This window comes from Microchirus variegatus (genome assembly GCF_963457635.1).
Source record: "Microchirus variegatus genome assembly, chromosome: 3".
NCBI lineage: Eukaryota > Metazoa > Chordata > Actinopteri > Pleuronectiformes > Soleidae > Microchirus > Microchirus variegatus.
This window is the reverse complement of record NC_139804.1, coordinates 19,032,571-19,053,671: the sequence shown is the minus strand read 5'-3', so window position 1 is coordinate 19,053,671 and position 21,101 is coordinate 19,032,571. Positions and strand designations below refer to the sequence as shown.

The following is a 21,101-nucleotide window of genomic DNA, read 5'->3' as shown; positions in this document are numbered from 1 at the left end:
AAGTACTGTCATCATCACCAGCATGACATTTTCCCTCTTTGGACCTGCACAGACCAGTGTGTGGTTACAATGATAAACATTCAAAGTTAGCGAGCAATTTTGAAGGTCACGTGAAGCTTCCATGAAAAGTTTCAGAAGCAGACATTCAATAGGACTAAGTCCTATTTTAAACAAGTAAACAAGTTTTAGCTTCACGAGGACGATCACGAGCATGATTGTCCCATATTGAAAATGCACGTTCTGCAACGGGTGCCTATAGTAACACTACAGTAAGACAGACGAGCAACAAATAACTGCAGTGTTTTGAAAGTGTAGTTAAGTGCTTGGTCCACGTTGGCAGCCAATATCAATACTGTCAGTTTTAAGTGTCAGATGGAGAATAATGGGTTTTAAATTTCACTTGTATTTCACGGACATGGAAAAGCTTGTGATTTTTTTTTCTTCCAGTCAACAACAAGCTGATAATTAAAATATCATGTGCCATCTGTTTACCCCAACAATTGCAGCTGGCAATTAATAATTTTTTTGAAGTTTCTCAGTTCATCCTGTACATTAATCACTCTTCTCGCTTCATTAATTTACGAGATGTAGTAATTATAACAGAATATAGAAAGACATGCAGTATTACATGATACAGACAAGCATATCCATTCATCTGTTTTCTACCACTTTCACAGGTGGATCGTGGGGGTGTTCTGCCAATCTCAGCTGACATAGGGCAATAGGCAGGGTACACAGTTTGCCAGTCCATCACAGGGCCACATATAGAGACAACCATTCAACCATTCACTGTCCTGACCTATGGTCAGTTTAGAGTGTCCAATTTACCTAATTCCCATATTGCATGTTTTTGGGCTCTGGGAGGAAGCCAGAGAAGCCGGAGAAAACCCATACACACGCAGGAAGAACATGCAGTCTCCATGCAGAAAGGCCCTTGTTCCAACTGAACCTGGGTCTTCTTGCTGCAAAAGCAAGAGTGCTAACCACTACACCAACCGTCTGGCCCATAAAAAGCATATTTGACTGCAAAATGTAAATAAGGCCCTAACGTTGCTGAGCATTCATTCGCTGGGTCATTGTTTAATTTCTATGTTCTCGCAGTGGAAATGTTACACACGCTATTACCCACTACTCACAATCACAGACATCACTCAGACAATAACTGAAGCTGAGTTTCACCTGTGGTTAGTATCATCCCTTTGTTTGATGTCTAAGTGGATATTATGAACAAGGTTACTGTAAAAAAAAAAAAAAGAAATAGAAAAAAGAAAAGAAACCAGATGATAAAACACGAGGCAGTGTCCTACAGTGTTGCTTCAGTATAATCAGGTTGGCGATGGCATCAGCACTCGGCGTTATAGCTCTGGTCCTAATCAAGTCAGCATATCAGCTTTCAGGCCACAGACCTGAGTCCCCACTGGAGCTTTGGCTTCCATCATGACTCATACTGTCTCATAGCTTGTGATTGCTGGGCATTCAAGCTGCGGTAGTCAGGATTATTAGAGAAAATAGTTGATTGTTGAGTCTCACCCCCTGGTTGTTAAAAATACTTTTTGTACAGAACTTTTTTTGTCCTGAGTAGGATTGTAGATTTTCTCAACCAGTAGTTCAATAGTTAAGGATTAACAACAGAAATCATGTTTTTACATAGGCGACAAATAAGTTATGTGTCATTAATTTCAGGAAATCACTAACAAAAATAATAACCAAATAAAAAAAATGGGGGCTGTTGCTTGAAAAAGCTGCTTGTGTCAGTCTGTTGTTAAGTCAGGCTGCAGAGAAACACTCACTGGTGACACAAATGTCCCTGAGATGCACTGATATTACCCCGAACAACCCGGGGAATCGTTGTCCATGAACTTTCCACCAGTCAACACGATTAGAACCAGAGAATGAAAGTATTTTCACTCGTTTTAGTGCTGTTAGATGTAATTGAGAAGTAGTGGTCCCCCAGGAGAAATGGCATTGCCTGAGTTGTGGCTGTAGCAGAGCTCTGCCCTGGTGAATGTGCAGCAGACCGATCCTCTCACCTCATAATTTATTTCCCTGCTCTTTTGACTCCTTTTTCTGCTAATTTACGTTAGTACTTTGGTTGGTATACACACCGCTGCTGATATAAATCTTAATTAGAAGTTATGGACAAATGACACACAAAAGAAGCAAAACCGACATTGGTTGGTTAGTTAAATAATACATTTTTACTCAGTTAAATTCTTAATGGTGATTAATTGCATTTACAGTCTGTTTATTAGCTAACTCACAGTTGTTAGCCAATGCCGCAATAGCAGAAAAAAACACAAATGCAAATGTGTTCTCTCATTGTTAGCATTACCAGATAGGACCACTCACCACAGTTTTTGCATATGGTAAATGGTTTGCATTTATATAGCGCTTTTCCAGTCTTGATGACCACTCAAAGTTATTTCCAGTTTCCATTCACTCACATTTTCTATCGCTCATCTGCTGCAGGCACAGCCAGCCAAGAAACCCAATTGAGCCAAGAATCCAACCCACAACCTTCGAGTTGAAAGACGACTCACTCTCCCACTGAGCCACATGTCCACAGATAAAATTGAACAGTACTCTGTCCATCACTGAATTACTGTGAAACTATTAAGACAGAAGTACAATTGACAGTAAAAGTACCCAAGTAACCGAGTTCTCAGAGTTGGAAATTTGACTTCCAACAACTAGAGTGCACCATGAAGGTATGCACAGGTTTCACACTCAGATTTCCACTTGGATATCACAACAAAAATAAAGAAAAGTGCTACCTCAGTGTTAAGACAGTCTATTGGCTTGGTGTTAAATATTGAAAATGTATCAAAATATTTAGAATTTAACCTGAGGCAACCTTGAATTGGTGGAACTTAAAAAGCAATTGATGGTTCATTTTGAGTTATAATTGAATGGTAAGTCTGTGATGATGGATGAGGTGTATTGATTTACTTTGTACCATTTAAAAAAATCTGATGTCAAGATCATGAATTTAATCAGTGATCAATATCAATGAAGTGAAGATTTTGTATTGATTTAACAGGACTAATATTGATTGGTTTGCATTTGATTTAATCCAATCTAAGTCCACTAAGTTGATTGACCAATTACATTTGCACTGACTGATAAAATGGCCCTTTCTTGCTGCTTCCTTACAACTAATCCTCAGTCAACTGAACGCTGCTGTTAGTGTTTTAAGAGGCAGTTTGCATCTTAAAGCTTTTTGCAAAACACCATGATTGTGGATGCCATAGCAACAAATCAGTTTCCTGCTCACATTTTAGACATAATGATTTGAATCGAGACATTTCAAAATGGCTTGCTTTGCTCTTACAACCCAGCAGGTTCTGTGCCATCACCTAACGCTCCTCTGAAGAGGGTGTTGGCTTACACTGGCTGCTTCAGCCGAATGGCCACGATCAAGGACATCCACTTCTACCTATCCCAGAGACTTCGCATCAAAGAGGAGGACATGAGACTCTGGCTCTACATCAGTGAGGTGGGCAAAACTGTTCACTATTAATTGTACTGTTTTTTCATCTGCTGGACTCAATATCAGGTAGTCAGCCAATATTTGATAAAAGCACTTTACAAGGATGTTGGTCTGTCAAGTCTGTTTCCCCACTCCCTCACAGACCAGTTTTCTATGTTCACTTTGTTTCTGCTAATCTGCATTATCACAGCGTTGTTTTGAAATATGATTAATGTGAACACAATATACAATATACAACACCTTCTACAAGGGCCTCAGTGTAATTCTGTGGCAGGAACCAGCTGGTAATAATGGTATCATTGCACTAATTCCAAAGACAGATACAGGGTTCTGAAATAATATAGTTCAAATATCTCAGCCTGTGGTCAGTCGGTTCCCTAAGGCATGTGACCCTTTGTCTGATTGCTAATGCTTCTGTCAGGTGGCCACTCAATGTGAAATGTAAAATAATGCCAGTCTTTGCCTCAGATTATACATGTTGTGACTTAAAAAGTTATGCAAAATAAAAATGTAATTGACAATAGAATAAATAATGTTGCATCGAACAAAATTGGCAAACTCCAGGAGCCCCAAAACTCCCAGATGTGTTAGATATTTACTAAATGCTTTGTGTTAATTTGAATGAATAAATAATTTAAATGATGTGGTTACAAAACCACAACATCATCTGGAGGGCCTCAATGTAGGGCTCTCTTAATCGGGTCCCTTATCAACAAGTCATTTCAAAATAGTGCTTATGTTGTGCATGTTCCAGCATTTATTCATGTTAAATTACATTATCCCATATTTAGGTCAGATAATATTCCAGCACAGCACATTTGATTCAGCATCTATAAAGAATAGCTTATAATTATCTTTTAGTGTTCCCTATAGGGTAAATACAACCATGGTTAATGGTACTTTTAAAATGAACCAATGCAGATTGAAATACATCAGAGTAATTATTCTTGAGTTGTAATATATTAAAATGATGACTAGTTTCACCATGCGTTCTGATTGTTGTGCAGAACTACCTCACCCTCCTAGATGATGAAGATCACACCCTGGAAAGTCTGAAGGTCCACGATGAGCAGCAGCTAGTTATTGAAGGTAAGAAAATATATTCTATTATATTTATCTTATAAATTACTAAACTTTCTTCCAATTTCTACCTTTGATATTGGGCATTCTGAGGACTGGCATATGAAAGTTGGAGCAAAATGGTTTTTAATGAGACATTATATTACTCTTCTTCCACAGTCAGGAACAAAGACATGAGCTGGCCTGAGGAAATGTCTTTCATTGCCAACAGCAGTAAGATGGACAGACACAAAGGTAACACAAACAGACACTTGTATACTTTGACATTAGTTCCGTCCTTGAGGAGCTGAAGGTAATTGGGTTTGGTAGAAGGGGTCCTGCTGGCACCTGGTGGTCATCTACCCACTCCCAGAACCCTTTTAAAATATCACATTTTGCTTTATCAACCCTAACAAACATTTTATTTATATATTTGTATTGTTAACTGACACTTGACTTAAGAATGTATATTGCAAATCAAATCACTATCAAGTTTTCTTTGTGTGTAAGAAGGGGGAGAATGTTTTTTTCCTCGGTTATTATTCTGTATTGCTTTAACATGTCCGCACCCTGAAGCAACGGTGAATAATGTAGTTATTCGTTATTCCGAACCCATGATTTTAACTCCTCGTTCACATGTTTCTGTAACTCTAAGCAGAATGTCCCTTTTTCCAAACCCAGTTCCTACAGAGAAAGGAGCCACTGGTCTCAGTAACCTTGGCAACACCTGCTTCATGAACTCCAGTATTCAGTGTGTGAGCAACACCAAGCCTCTCACAGAGTACTTCATCTCAGGGAAACACCTCTATGAGCTTAACAGGTGTTTTTTTTCTTTCTTTTACAAGTCTGCCCATCGTTGTTGTGAACCTTTTTTTTTAACCAGCCTGTTTTTGTACATCAACAGAACCAATCCCATTGGGATGCGAGGTCACATGGCCAAGTGTTATGGTGACCTGGTGATGGAGCTGTGGAGTGGCACTCAGAAGAACGTGGCTCCACTCAAACTCAGAGTGAGCAGTCTCATGAAATGTTCATTTATTTGAGTGTTTCTAGTTGTTCTGCCATTCACAGCATGTGTGTCTTAAGTTGTGAGTGTTTTAGTTTCTGCTCAATAGCTGTCTTTGTGTTAAGTTCACATAGCCTGATGATCTGGTCACAGATCTGTTCTGCAACTCGAAGGCAATCATCCCTAATTAGCTTGTTATTGTGGGTCAGCAGTTGCTACTTGTGAAATAATGAAAGCTGTGTCGTGCAGAGATGCGCTAACGCCTCCCCCGATGTGGCTCAGCCTCTATCTCATTACCAGGAAGCTGGACATTTGATCTGAATCTGTGATAACTCCAGCCAATTGCAGAACAGGACAGGCCAACAGTCCCTGACACCTGAACAGGAAACAACACTTGATTAATTAGAGAAAAGGAGGGGCAGAAAGAAAAAGAAAAGAAATGGCACATCAATAATGTGACAGATAGCATGGACAGCTCCTGCACAAACTCAGTGGTTGAATTGTAGACATGAAACGGTACAAAATGAAGTCTAGTTTTTAAGTAATGTCATGCATCATGGGTTTTATGACCACATGTTTGTGATGAAAGATACTAGTGGCTCTTCCTGGTGAAGGATCATGTTGCATATATACCACATCGCTGGTCACTCATGCAGTGTGAACCTCACGACAGCTTCAAAGCGTGTTAATTTGGCTAAAGCTAAAGGACCTGATTATGTCATATTCGTCATGTCATTATCTCCTCTCCAGTGGACTATAGCAAAGTACGCCCCGCGCTTCAACGGTTTCCAGCAGCAGGACTCTCAGGAGCTGCTGGCCTTCCTGTTGGATGGTCTTCATGAAGATCTAAACCGAGTTCATGAGAAACCCTATGTGGAGCTGAAGGACAGTGATGGTCGGCCCGACTGGGAGGTGGCCTCTGAGGTCAGTCACTCCACTGATCACATACTCACTGATCAAAAAATGTTCCAGGATGGTGAGAATATAAACATGTAGGATGGCAGTGTTGAGATATCATAAGAACAAATATATTCTCATTGTAACTCCTCGACTTTAGAGTATTTATAAGTGTCCTTCAGTGTCAAAGTAAACCTCACCAAACATCTGAGTAGCGGGACAACATAGTGGTGCATTCAATGACTTTATATGTGATGATATTTTTGAGTTTTGTGTCCAACTCCCAAAAAACCCCAAAACTGTTTCTGCAGTTTTTATTGTATTTTATGCAGCAGCAGACATTTTTGATTTATTAACTCCGGTGCAGGATAGAGGATGACAAAATGTAAAAGCCAAATAGGTGGGATTGGCCCCTCTGGCTCTTAAGACATTATTAGACATGAACTCTGGAAAATATCCAAAAGATAGTGTGCTGTTATGAACAAATTATGGGTCCCATGTGACAAATCCAGCAGTCGGAGTCAGAGCAAGAGCACTGTCTGAAACATTCAGGTGAGAGATGGAGCCCGGTTTGCACATGCAGGAGATCAGGAAACTTACCCACTCATTCACTGTGAATTATCCAAATCTGTTCCTGCTGTGTTCTCATGCTGGCTCATTATACAGAGTAATGACTAAGAGGCTTGCAGGAGAACACTAGAAGTTACTTTTGCGGACCTTTGTGCTCTCACATACAGCCTCTCCTGACAATTTCTGGAGCATGTCCGGACTTACTGTAAGTGCATGTCTGAAAGTAGCTTAAGTATCAGACCTCTCAATCAGCTGAGGTCTCCTTGGAGGTATTCTGAGGTAATGAGCTGTTATATCCACTGGTGTCCGCTCAGAAAGTCAGAGAATGTGAGCCGAGCAGTCGATATAGTCACTTGGTACATCAACTGAGCTTTAAACTGGTAATGTAGCTCTATTGATGTTCTCTTTGTCCTGAGGGATGGGATTTGCAGGATTAATGTTGTGTGATCCTTCTAGTCACTTTATGCATGTCTCTAGGCATGGGAGAACCACCTGCGCAGGAACCGCTCCATTGTGGTGGACCTGTTCCACGGTCAACTCAAGTCCCAGGTGAAATGTAAGACGTGCGGCCACATCAGCGCTCGCTTTGACCCTTTCAACTTCCTCTCTCTACCTTTGCCCATGGACAGCTCCATGCATCTGGAGATCACTGGTGAGACTGGAGGACAGGCACTAAGGTTCTAAACGTGAATCTTAACAATGTGATAAATTCTGAATGGTGTTTGTTGATGTGTGTTTGTAGTCATTAAGCTGGATGGCTCCACACCTGTGCGCTTTGGCCTGAGACTGAATATGGATGAGAAATACACAGGACTGAAGAAACAGCTGAGCGAACTGTGCAGTCTGAAGCCAGAGCAGATCCTCCTGGCTGAGGTCCACAACTCCAACATCAAGGTACAGAGACTCACACACTGCACTACTAATCGCACAAACAAATGTCTGAAAACACAGAGGGAAAGATATTATCAGGGCAATGCAACACAATTGAATATTACATTTACAAGTAGAAGTTACAGTAGAAGCAAAATGGCTTAAAAAATGTTTTAAATAATTTTTCCATTATAAGCTTGACTAACTCTTACAAGGTGTACCATCACCTCTTATTGTTGTTTAGGATGTTCTGTGTAGTGCAGCACTTCAGGAATCCTTTTCACACTAATTCACCATTCTCCTGCTCTCAGCTTCTTTGTTGGCCTGTTACATTTTGCTCACAATACATTTCTGCCTGTGTTCCCCATGGTATCAACCAATAGGTCAATAGATGTAGTACAGCAAAAAGTATAGAAAGCTGTAAAAATATCAAAGTGGTTCCAGCTGAAATGTCCACTGTTGAGAATGTCACAAAGACATAGCAATTCGAGGGCGAGTCAAAAAAGAACCAGAAATCTTTCAGACATAATTATATTATGTTCTGCAGTAATATGGGTGTTCAGCTCTGCAGGAGGGTTTTTTCTGACACATGAGGTGTAGGGCACTGGTTGTGTATCTGCATCTCACAGTGGACTATTCAAACAGGTTAGACACAAGAGAATCATGAGGAGAAACTGTTTTCTGACCCACATATTTTAATTTGCCTAAAAGAAATGTGCAGTGTTTGTAGCTTTGATTACTAACTACTGACCTGGAAGGTGTGCATTTGTTTGTTTCTAATCTCTGTGTCTGTTAGCCTTTTACTGCACGATTAGTCATTTCCACCTGCAATACTGACTGTTAATGTTAGCGATTCTGCAGACTGATGTACGGATTCCATGTTTGCAGAACTTCCCTCAGGACAACCAGAAGGTTCGCCTGTCAGTAAACGGTTTCCTGTGTGCTTTTGAGGTCCCGGTGCCAGGTTCACCAACATCACTGACCTCACCCACACTGACAGGTGAGCTTAGCCACTCACTTTTTTGTGTTTGCATGAATCATACATCTGTCTGACATACACTGTTGCATTCACTATTTCTTTCTGCCTTCTTCTCCTCCAAATTTTTAAGACATCACTCCTGTTGCTAACGGCTCAGCTCCTAATGGTCACTTGGACAATAAGCCCTGCCTCATTCCTAACGGTGGGCCCAGCATGATGGTTCCCTGCAACTCAGAGATAACTGTGTCCAGTGCGGTCTCTAACGGACACAGCACACCAGTGCAGGAAAGCCCCTTTATTGGATACATCATCGCTATGCACAGAAAGATGGTGAGAATGGACATAATTTACATTTTTTATCTTTTAAATTTTCTCTACCATTAGAAATGATTTATCCATTACTTTGTGTAACTTTTTGTAACAGCTGCTTTGCTTGTTAGTTGAGAATTGAGTCCTAGCTCTTACATGTAATTTGTCCATTCGCAGATGCGTACAGAGCTGTACTTCCTATCATCTCAGAAGAACCGGCCCAGTCTGTTCGGCATGCCCCTCATAGTTCCCTGCACTGTCCACACCAGTAAGAAAGACCTGTACGATGCTGTGTGGATCCAAGTGTCCCGACTGGCCAGCCCACTGCCCCCACAGGAAGCAAGCAACCACGCCCAGGACTGGTACGCTTGGGCTTGGGGGGGTTTTGTACATTCACTGTCAACAGTTCTTGAGACTCAAGCCCTGTCTGAGAATAAGTCCACATTAATATGTTTTTTTATGTTGTTATATGTTATATGTTGTTTTTTTTGACTGTAAATTTTGAAAACTCAAAATTCTTTTAGTGTAGATAATAAGTAAATTATTCACTCTCTCTCTTCCACGCCACTAACCTGCAGTGATGACAGTATGGGCTACCAGTATCCCTTCACTTTACGTGTCGTAGGTAAAGATGGCAATTCGTGTGCCTGGTGTCCCTGGTACAGGTAAGACTTATTTGAGATATTCTCTATATTTTCCATGTCATCATAAGCCAAATTAGTAGTACTTTGTAGTTAGTTCAGTACTTCACTATTAATTTGATGTTTATAAGTACATCTATTATGAGAATAGTGTCCTCTTCATCAATTCACAGTTTTTTACAGTTTTCCACCTGTAATTTGAGAAAGTGGTATAACTATATACCTGGCATCTCTTAATAGTTGCTTATAATGCTTTAGAAATGGATGTAAATAGACAAGAAGTTAGTGGAAAATATTGTACCTCGGTATGCAGTGCTCCCACTAAGTGGAAAAACAGAAAACTTTCTTGCACAAATGTAGACCAGAATACTTTCATTTAGTTTGTTTTCCATTTTTTAAGGAACATAAATACAGTATTAGTTTCTAGATTTTGTTGCTGAAGTCAGTTTATGAGCTGCAGCTGCATCTGTGTGTCTGTGTCTCCAGGTTCTGTCGAGGCTGTACAATAGAATGCTCAGAGGACAGAGCTTCTGTTGGGAATGCTTACATTGCTGTGGACTGGGACCCTACTGCACTGCACCTCCGCTACCAGACCTCTCAGGAGAGGGTGAGACTCTTCATTGACACAATGCCTTCCCTAGCCCTTACCCTAACCTTAACCATCACAACTAAGTGCTTAACCCAACCCTAATTCAAACCCTAACCCTGAAACCATGTCTTAGCCCTGAAAAAGCCATTTTTGGGGTGTCAGACTGTAAGGACCAGCAAAATGTCCTCAACTTACCAAAATTGTCCTCACTTCTGTAGGTATATGCTGTAGGTATTGGTCCTCACAAAAATACCCATACAAGAACAAACACACACATACCTTAGATCAAAGACAGACACTAGTCACTACTTGCTCAGGCTAACCATTTCTAATTTTAGTCTTGACCACCTTTTACAATTGGAGATGCCACGTTTATTCACAATCGTATAAGCTGTTCCTATGGTCTGAGGTCAAAGGCACTGTGGCACTGACCCCATAATTTAGACCTGGTCTTACCACACATACCACATTCAGAGGTGGTCAGGGATGCATGTGGCCACATTCTTTTGCTTGTGTGAACCTAAATCCTTGGAATGCATTAAAGGCAGCTGCCTCATCTTAATTCCTCTGACCGGCTGCAGTTTCTCACTTTTTTTAATGCACATTTTTTTTTTTTTTTTTTTTTTTTTTTTTTTTAACGTCTACCTTGAGTTATTATTTGAAAACCTCCATTAAATCAATGCTGATTAACAAATGTTACTTTTTTATAATGGTCAAAATCATATGCTTCCTCCCCCTTTCGTGCTATTCTGTCCAATTTAATATAAGCACTCTCTCTCTCTCTCTCTCTCTCTCTCTCTCTCTCTCTCTCTCTCTCTCTCTCTCTCTCTCTCTCTCTCTCTCTCTCTCTCTCTCTCTCTCTCTCTCTCTCTCTCTCTCTCTCTCTCTCTCTCTCTCTCACTTAAACACATTAACAACGGATATATCTATGCTCACACTGGCTATATACATATGTAATTTGGTGTTTGCAAACAGAAACAACATCTGTGTGTATTTGCTTACAGTGCAGGGAAGTTGTATTCTATCACAGGTGGTCACAGGAAACATATTCAGGGCATTTAGAGATTAACTGAACACAGTCCACTTGTGATGGGATCTGTGAACAGGGCCACAGTGTCATTTAACACCGTTTTGACCATAACTCACAAGCACATGTCCTTCACTGCACTGAAAACAGTCTCTTAGTCCCATAAGAACCGTAATGCATCTTCTCTTTAATCATATGACTATATCGTGTTCTGCCTGCAGATCGTGGAGGAGCACTGCAGTGTGGAGCAGTCTCGCCGGGCCCAAGCTGAGCCCATCAGCTTGGACAGCTGTCTGAAGGCCTTCACCAGTGAGGAGGAGCTGGGAGAAGACGAGCTCTACTATTGCTCCAAGTGCAAGACCCATCGACTGGCCACAAAGAAACTAGATCTCTGGAGACTGCCGCCCATTCTGGTCAGTGAAACTCTCCTACTTTGTCACACCTGAACTTGTGTTGTTTTTTTGTGCGTGGGGCTCTGTGTGGTTTTCAGTGTTATAACAGTTTGTTTTTTGGAAAAAATAAATAAATCCTTGTGATGCATCTCCTCACCAGATTGTCCACCTGAAGCGCTTCCAGTTTGTTAATGGTCGCTGGATCAAATCCCAGAAGATCGTCAAGTTCCCACGGGAGAACTTTGACCCCAGCGCCTTCCTGGCTCCCAGAGACCGAGAGCAGCACTGCCTCCACTCCCGCAGTGAGAGTGAGGATCTTCTGAGGGTTGGAGATGACAATCTATCCTCTATCTCTGCTCCCGCTGGCTTCTGCAACCTCCCCAAAGGTACCACATGATGTTCAATGTTCTGTATGTTTGGAGTTGCACTGACACTGTCACGAGAATGAGCACTTTATCACCAAGCTACATCTCCCTGTGGTTTCTCAACAGCCTCCCCTGCCTCTAGCAGGAAGTCAGCACCTTCTCTCAGTCGGACCAGCAGCCCCTCCAGTAGCCCAAAGAGCAACAGTGGTGGCCGCAGGCCTGGCCGGCTACGTCTGCCTCAGCTGGGCAGCAGACACCGCCTCTCTAACAGCAAAGAGAGCCTGGATGGAGCTACAAATCCTGAGGCTGAGCCACGGGAGAGTGCACCACAGGTGGACACAGAGGGGAGCACATTAGCAGGGGCAACAGGCCTCACTGGTTCAGGAGAGGCCAACATGTCTGAGTCACTGTGCAGCACAGAGGCGGCAAGCAGCCACTGTGATGTGGTCCTGATGAACGGTGACAGCAACGGGCTGAGCTCAGACTGCAGCACTGAGAGCTGCATAGATCCTGACAACTCGCTGCTGCAGCACAGAGACAACATGTGTCTGGACGCCGTCTACAACCTCTATGCAATATCGGTAAGTCAATGTCATGCAGGTAGTTGACTTAATAGGCTCTCGGTTTGAAAGAGATGGAGAGATTTGGTGTGGTTTATCTCCTCAGTGTCATTCAGGAATCATGGGAGGAGGCCACTATGTGACATATGCCAAAAACCCCAATGAGAAGTGGTACTGTTACAATGACAGCAGCTGTAAGGTAAGACAGAGCACTCAGTCACAGTTCCTGTGCTTGTATTTAATAGGGATCTCTTATTATCTTTTTTTTTTTTTTTTTTTTAACAATCTCTTTATTGAATTTTCTATTGTAAAAGAGAAATACAATAACATATAACCACAGAGAAATTAGTAAAATGTTACAGAAGTGTACAAACATACACTGTCAGAGCAACTTTAACATTCTATACACACTTGCTCCATACAACTGTCCCAACAAAACAAAACACAAACAAACAAAAACAACATGGCGGTCCGGGGACATCCCCAGTGAAGGCACCTAATCATGAGTCCACAGAAGATACATGATCATATAGTCCAGAGAACAGGAGCAGAAGAAACTGGCTCATGCAGAGGGTGCAGGGATCTCTTCTTGATCTTAAGTGTTTTTTGATCATGTTAAAAAGGTAAATTATTAAGATATCAATGACATCATCTTGCTGGTCATGTGAGTTCTGAGTGCGACAGGATGTATGGAGTCATTGTAGGTTTCTGTTTTTTCACTTTTAAACCTGTGGTGCTATGCTGTAGATTCAGGAGGAGGATTTCCTTTGACAGCTCAGACAGGTCAAAGTAATGTTTCCATTAAAAACACAGCAGGATGTTCCTGCAGTTTTTCAGCGCTGCAGCGCAGCTCTGTTACCAGGGTCACGGTTAGTGGCAGGGCTTTTACAAACACTGATATTTCAGCCTGGTTTTTATGTAAAGGGCAGTCCATCTTAAATTTAGAGAGAGAGAGAGGCTATTCCTGCACATGCAGTGCAGCAGGATGAGGGGACAGAAAAATACAAATATTTAGATAATACTCAATAATGTTCAAATTGCATTTTTGGTTGAAATGCCCATCCCATTTAACTGCATATTTCATTACCACATGGACTCTTGTACAGTTTACACAGAGACACACAAGGATAACTAAAAAGTAATTTGTTCTTGTCAAAATCAGCAGTGAGACATGATCCTTTTCCACAGATTTTAGTGATGTGCAACAGCAGTGATTATATATAACACATAAAAATAACTGACCAGGTCCACAGACTTTTAATGAAAAGGTCGGATTGATTGAAACTGATCATAAATATTTTACTGTTATTTTAATTTTAATTGCGGAAATAAAAAAATATATATTTTTAATAACCCTCTTGCAGTACCTTTACAGCCGTGCAGGGGGCAATGACACACCCTTTGGGAAACACTGCATTGTCTCATTTCTTGTGGCAGCACAGTACCAAAATCTCTACCATTTCACTCTCCTTTTTTATCTTCAGGAAGTGCACTCTGAAGAGGTCGACCCTGACTCTGCCTACATCCTGTTCTATGAGCAGCAAGGTGTAAACTACTCCCAGTTCCTGCCCAAGATCGACGGCAAAAAGATGGCTGACACTAGTAGCATGGACGAAGACTTTGAGTCTGACTACAAGAAATACTGTGTTCTTCAGTGATGGCACCATAGTCTTCCATCAGCCAGCACTACATCTGCTCTGTGCTGCCCCCTGCTGCTCTGAGCAGGAAGCAGCAGATATTCAGATCAGTCTGAGGAACAATGACTGGAGTCAGACTGAGCTCTCTGCGTTTAGGGATGCGTCGCAGCACTTTCTACACTTGATCACAAACATGGATTAGTGCAAAGGTTTACCAAGGTGACAGTGAAGCCCCGGTGAAAGCACTAAACTGGTGCACTTTGCTCAAATTCCTCCTCCTCCTCATGTGAACAACCCTAGCCATAACACACATGTAACATAAACTTGCATACTAACACATCTCTGAATGTATGCCTATGTGGCCAAGTGACAAAGTGAGGTCGCTTTGTTGTTGTGCATTTATCACTTATGATGTCAGACTGAAAACAGACACGACTAAATGTGTGACCTGAGCCCAGATATTTGAAGTGAAGAAAGAAAATTACAAGGCCATTGAAAGAATTCTAGTTGTAAATGCGAGGCCAATAATTGGGCACAGTTTTAATGCCAAGTGTAAACAAGGTCCAAAGCTTCAAAACCCTACTGTGATGATGTCATATTTGATGCCACAAGTCAAAGTAATATTAAAATGTCGATGTCACAGAGACTTTAAAAAGCGATAGTGTCGATAAAGAAATTATGAGTCGTAGGCTACCTCATAGCGTCTTGCAGCCTGTCAGCCAACTGCTCCCTAAACACTTGTGACAGTATTAATAATATGTAAATGCTTCCTTTTTTTATATACGTGGTACAACACATTTCAGGACGCCCAAAAACATCAACACCGCCATCTTAGGATACTCACACAGATCCTGATGAAATTAGGTTTGAACCTTCAGCTGCCAAATGTCCATGGTTATTAGTGCAATGTTGACGTGTTTGTTTCCATACACTCACTCAGATCATGATTCTTACGAGCATTTATGGTTTGCTGAACACAGATGCCATGATTTCAGAAGAAGCATACTCAAAGAATAATATACAGTATGTTTTTTTTTCCTCTTTTAATACTGCACATTTTAAAAAAATGATTTATTTTAAGGCAGGAGCCAGTTGGGGTCAGGCTCATCTTCACATGAAAATTTCTCTCACTGCATTTCTCAGCTATTGACATTTAAACTCATGTAACTCAAAGGTTACTACTTTCCACAATAAGAAAGCAGAAAAGGTTTTACCTTCATTTGACTGATGTATTATCACACCACTGAGCCCAAATATTTGTAGCAAGAACAACCAAAACTACTACCCTTTTTTTTTTTTTATTGCATACATCCAAATTTCTAGTGAAAACCTGACTTCTATATTACCCACAATGCAAGTTTACTTCCGACACTTAGCCTGGACATTTGCCTTTAAATTAGCTTCAAAGAAACATGAAAATCAGCAGAGATCTGTTTTTAAATCCATGAGCCCATACACTTAAAACTGTATTCTTCAGCCAAAATGACTGTAAAGGAAGAATCAGCAAGCGTACAGTAGAAGTGTTAACTTGTAAACACACTGATGTGTGAAGTTCCCTCTTAATTGTTAAAACTGTAAAGCAGCGTTTTACTGACTGTGGTTTCAAGCATGTTTCACATGTGGGTGTGGTCAGTTGTAGCACCTCCATTCACGCTCGAGTTCCCTGAGGTAAACCTGTAGCATGTTGCCAAGACCAAACACTGACAGTCAAACAACAAGGTTTTTCCACTGTGGCTGATGTTTAGAACCACTAACACAACAAATCGGCATAAAATGCTTTACTTGATTTCCGTTGTCCTCCGCGGGGGACTCAGACTGTCTTTGCCCAGGAAAATGACCGTTTCATTTCAGTGTCGAAATGTAGTTTCATTACTATTGGGGAAGTTGTGTTGTGACGCACTATTTTAATTCCTCCGATATTGTGTGTGTGAAATATAATGTGCTTAACAGAGTCTTTGCTTTATGTCAACGCATAAACATAAGACACGTGATACTCACAACACACAATATTAAATGTATCAAAATGTGCGTTTAGTCACAACTTTCTCAGACGAATACCTTCAGTATTTTTACTTGACATATCGTCTGTATTCCTGAATATAAATAGTTTAATTATGTTTCTTTCTTTCTTTACAAACTAACTCCCCCCACACTGTTTGTGCGTGGGCCTTCCAGTGGGTAAATCTGGCCCTGACGGATCCTATGGACCCAATCCTGTCAAAGTCTGTTTAGGACTTCTTCTCTGTAATATGATATGTGTGTGTGCGTGTGTGCGTTTAAAGTCATTTTAAGGTTCCTACAAACAAACAAACAAACAAAAAAAGGTGATGTGGTACTAGGTACAGGAGAAGCTGTGACTGCGACTGTGTTCACTTATATTTTTTAGTAAGGTCATTTAAAATAACCCCTATTTTGACAACAGACCAGTCATACATTTCAGGTTGTATGGTAAATCCATATAGTAATTCAAATATTTATTACTTAAAGAGTGACTAAAGGACACGATTAAGACATTTCACACCATTACTGTGCTTCTCTATGAATATAACGTATGGTTTAAGTTTGCTGTTTGTTTCTACTTTTAAAAAAAGAACCAAAGTCTTTTGAATCTGTTGAACTAAAGCATGTTTCTGGACTGTAGTTAAATCCGTAAAACACTTCTTTACATCACTGGACCCGTCATTTAAATTGCTCCCCCCCCCGTGCTGAATCTAAAAAACAAAACAAAAATACTCTGTTGCTGATCTTATCTGAAGGTTTGACGTTGACTGTTGAGATTAGTTTAAAACGAACAAACCTGCGTTCTGCTGCGTGGAGTGTAGAGGTGTGTGTGTGTGTGTGTGTGTGTGTGTCAGAGCTCCTGCTGTGTGGGACTCTGATCACTGTGACTCCCTGTCGCTCTCCTCTTAGTCTTTTTAGATCACAGGAGCTGAATCTCTGTGTCCACCCCTTTTTAGCTGCTGTTTTTTTTTTTGAGAAGGTGGTGTCATTATGGGGAGATATCTGTCGCTTTTCCTTTTGCAGAGTGTGTTTGTTGAACGAATGAGAATGTACATACGCGTGCTTATATATACATTATACATGTTTGTGTGTGAGCCTGTTTCTCTCCATCCTTTGCACCGAGCCGTAGACGACGTCCAGTTTGTGTCCGTGTTTGTCATCACATGGCTCAAAGGGAACATTTTTTTTTGACTAAAGATTTGTCGCTTGACTACTCGATTGGAAATTGCTTCTTTTAAAGGTGCAATAGCTGTCATTTTCTTTTCTTCGTCTTTGGCCCTCAAGTGACTTGTGTGATGCTAATCAAACCACACCTGTGGCAAAAAAACAAACCGCATTAGCATAAATAAATAGGTTTTAAGTGGGGCTTCATTTCAGCACATCTTTCATATTCCAGGAACAAAGATTTTCTGCCCAACAAAAGTGAACTGTGCGAACGCTGATCCTGTAAAACATGGGGTTAAAATCTGAAGCCCCGCCTTCCTTTTAAGCCCCACCTCCATTGTCCCCACCCACCAAAAGACTGATTCCTCATCACAGACAGTGCAATCTACTACTGAGCTGTCTGTAGCCTCTTTTTATTATTTAAGTTCATTTCTGCCGGATCTGAACCACACGTGTTAATTTAAAAGAACTTTTTTTTTAAATAGGTGTTTGTTTAAAAGAAAGTGACATTGCACTGACATAAAAAAAACCTGTACATAAAATGTGTTTTGTAAATAAGCCAATGAAAAGTATGTATTTGAATATGAACTGTACAAAAATGCTGTACTTGTAGTTGTATATGGAGTGATACTGTTGATCTGTAACAAAGTACCCAACCAACAAATTAAATTCTGCAGAGGAAACAATGACAGCAGACTCAGATGGTTTTATTTGTATTATTTATCTGAGTAAAGCACTTTATTTTGAAAGGTCTAGTGTGTAGAATGTATTGGGGATAAAGAAAATACAGTATTTAAAATTATTTTCATTTTAAATCAATTTATTATAAACTGAACACTAAAAACCACTGCTTTCTCACTGCCCAGAACGAACATAACAAAAACAGGCTTTATGGAGGAATATTCAGGTTGTTGTACTGATGTATTCAAATGTTTGAAATATGAAGCTTTATGCCTGTAGAGGATGATTTGATCAATTTAACAAAAACCTACAGTGGGATTACAGAATAATACAGTACTTACAGTACAGTACCAAGTATCTGTATACACTCAACTTACAGTATGTGAGCTAAGACGACCTGCGGAATCCAAAGAGCCTCCAATGACAGTGGTAGAAAATGGAATGATTGACATATTTTACATTTGTCATTGTCCAGAAAAGCACACACTCAATTTCAGATGTCCTTCCACATTTGAACAGAAAACGAGAGACGACAATTCATTCAAACTTGCTTTATTCATTGAAGAACTCCGGTTCACTTACCTCAAAATGCAGCTTTACTGAAAATGCAATATTCTGCATGACATAAATGTCATGGTTTCAGTTTTCTCTGAAGCCATAACTATTTTAATCAAGTATTTGTGCCTTTGAGACTTATTTGCAGCACAAGAAAACACAGCACTTCAAACATGACTGGTGTCTTAAAATGTTCACTTTTCAATCCACTGCATATATTCAGGTTATTCTGCAAAACATTTTCCTCCACATGATAAACTGTGTCCATTTTACATGTGGAAAAACAATCTTGTGTATATTCTTCTCGAAAAGGAAGGACATTTGCAATAAAGGCGCTTCAGTGCTTATTTACAAATGCGATCAGAATGGTCCATACGGTGAATTCTATACTTTTAACCATCATATTGTGTGATATGTTCCTGTTTAGTTCCCTGTTGCCAGGAATGATGGATGTAAATCAGGGGTCTCAAACTCAAATGACCTGGGGGCCAATGCACATCTATTGTGGTCAAGAGGGGGGCAGCCTAGAGAACAAAAAGTTCAACTGTTCACAATATTGCATCATGATATCACACGCATACTTAATAATACTATTTATGATGCAAAAGTAATGTATTAATATCAAAAACTGGCATTTATTTTAAGTTACATAAATAATAGTGTGGACAACTGTAATTAAAATTTGTACCAGGAGCCGTTTCGGGCCACTGTCATTCGTGGCTCAGGCCCTAACAAGTGTATTTAATTAAATGTTGTATACGATACATTTAATTATGGGATAATAATGAACAAATGTCTTATTATTACTGTTATATAAACATTACTAGCAAACATATATTATATTCTATCACCTCGCTGGCAGCTGTAGCTCAGCTACACACATGTGTTTAAAAGACGCTGAGGTCGTGGGCCATGTTTTCATTATCACTTATATTAAGTGGAGGGCCGCATGTAAACGATTGGGGGGCCGCCAGTCTGAGACCCCTGATGTAAATGATGCTATCTACAGAATCATGGTCTTGTCTGAAGTAGTTAAGGACGATCTTGTCGGTGCAACTGGTCTGCAGATGACAAAGCAAGAGAGAGAGAGAGGAAACCACAGTCAGGGTCTCTGCAGCTTAAACAGCCACTGCAACACTTGTGTTTCACCTACGCAGCATGTGCAGGGACTTTTGTTTGATCCTCACTGACATAATTTCAGCCACTAATGCAACAGCAAAATGAAGCTGAATGCTTCACCTGTCTGCGGTGTTGGTTTATCTGTGCGTGGATCATCAAGTGTGTGTATTTCTAATGTAAAACACATAATATTACAGCTTTACTGCCTCCGTCTTTTTCCTTATTCCTTTCTCATCACTGCATTAAAGGGGTGTGAAGACACACAACCTGATCCTGCACAATGTATTGATACAGATACAACTTAAAGAAGTGACAGACAGTCCTCTTTGGCCTCTGTGGGAAAGGCGCAACAGTAACACAACAGTGATAAGGGCCGAGAGAGTTTTTTATTTTTCCATAATGAATGCAACAAACAGAGCGCGTTACGCTCACCCCTTCCTTTCTATCATAGGTGCATTTCTAAACTTTGACGGCCTTCACATCCTAAACAGGATGTAAACACTCTTTCACCACTTTCTCTACTCTCCCAGCCATTTCTTTATTTGTCCAGCTGCCGTAGAAACATGTCAGCCGCCTCTGTAAAACAAGCTTGTTGACCTTGTCTCATAAAAGACTACACAAAAATATATTTTAACCCTATACAAACAATTTCAGAAATTTCTGAAATGTTACACACTAGAGCAGGGCTGTCAAACTAATGTTTAGTTCCGGGGGCCACATACACTGCATCATTTGATCTCAAGGGGGCCGGACCAGTCAAATAATAGCATAATAACCTTTTAATAACAAGAACAAGAACATGTATTTTACCTTTGTTTTACATTTACTGAGGTCTATTTTTACAAAACAAATTATGAACAACCTCAAATTTCGTGAGATAAATACCCTTAAATGGTCAAATTAAGCATAATATTGTTGAAATTGCACTTATACGTTGCATGCATGATAACTTACAGATCACAGTAGATCTGACACAACAGCACTTTTAAGTAAATCATTTTTACATGGTAGTGTTGCTATTTCACTACTGTTTCCACCACTTAAACGGATTAAATTATCAATTCCCTGATAGTGATAATTAAAACTCTTTAAAGTGGTGATAATACATTCTTTTATTATTAACTTCTATGCTCTGAATCTATCAGACCCAAATAAAACTGGCTTATGATGTGCTTCATTTTATTCACATT

General features: G+C 40.3%; 1 protein-coding gene across 1 annotated transcript in view; it reads left to right on the top strand.

Annotated features, from left to right (window-relative positions):
* usp32 (ubiquitin specific peptidase 32) overlaps positions 1-18,195 on the top strand; it is a 52,198-nt gene extending 34,003 nt beyond the window's left edge. Inside the window, exons 17-34 of the mRNA XM_083886189.1 lie at positions 3,339-3,496; positions 4,498-4,579; positions 4,730-4,804; positions 5,231-5,369; positions 5,454-5,559; positions 6,306-6,479; positions 7,500-7,674; positions 7,765-7,916; positions 8,781-8,892; positions 9,002-9,201; positions 9,358-9,542; positions 9,759-9,845; positions 10,308-10,428; positions 11,659-11,850; positions 11,990-12,215; positions 12,321-12,775; positions 12,861-12,953; positions 14,239-18,195. Of these exons, the coding sequence (XP_083742315.1) occupies positions 3,339-3,496; positions 4,498-4,579; positions 4,730-4,804; positions 5,231-5,369; positions 5,454-5,559; positions 6,306-6,479; positions 7,500-7,674; positions 7,765-7,916; positions 8,781-8,892; positions 9,002-9,201; positions 9,358-9,542; positions 9,759-9,845; positions 10,308-10,428; positions 11,659-11,850; positions 11,990-12,215; positions 12,321-12,775; positions 12,861-12,953; positions 14,239-14,412 (2,906 nt within the window). The 3' untranslated portion in view covers positions 14,413-18,195. The remainder of the gene's footprint in view (positions 1-3,338; positions 3,497-4,497; positions 4,580-4,729; positions 4,805-5,230; positions 5,370-5,453; positions 5,560-6,305; positions 6,480-7,499; positions 7,675-7,764; positions 7,917-8,780; positions 8,893-9,001; positions 9,202-9,357; positions 9,543-9,758; positions 9,846-10,307; positions 10,429-11,658; positions 11,851-11,989; positions 12,216-12,320; positions 12,776-12,860; positions 12,954-14,238) is intronic.
* The last annotated feature ends 2,906 nt before the right edge of the window (positions 18,196-21,101 follow it).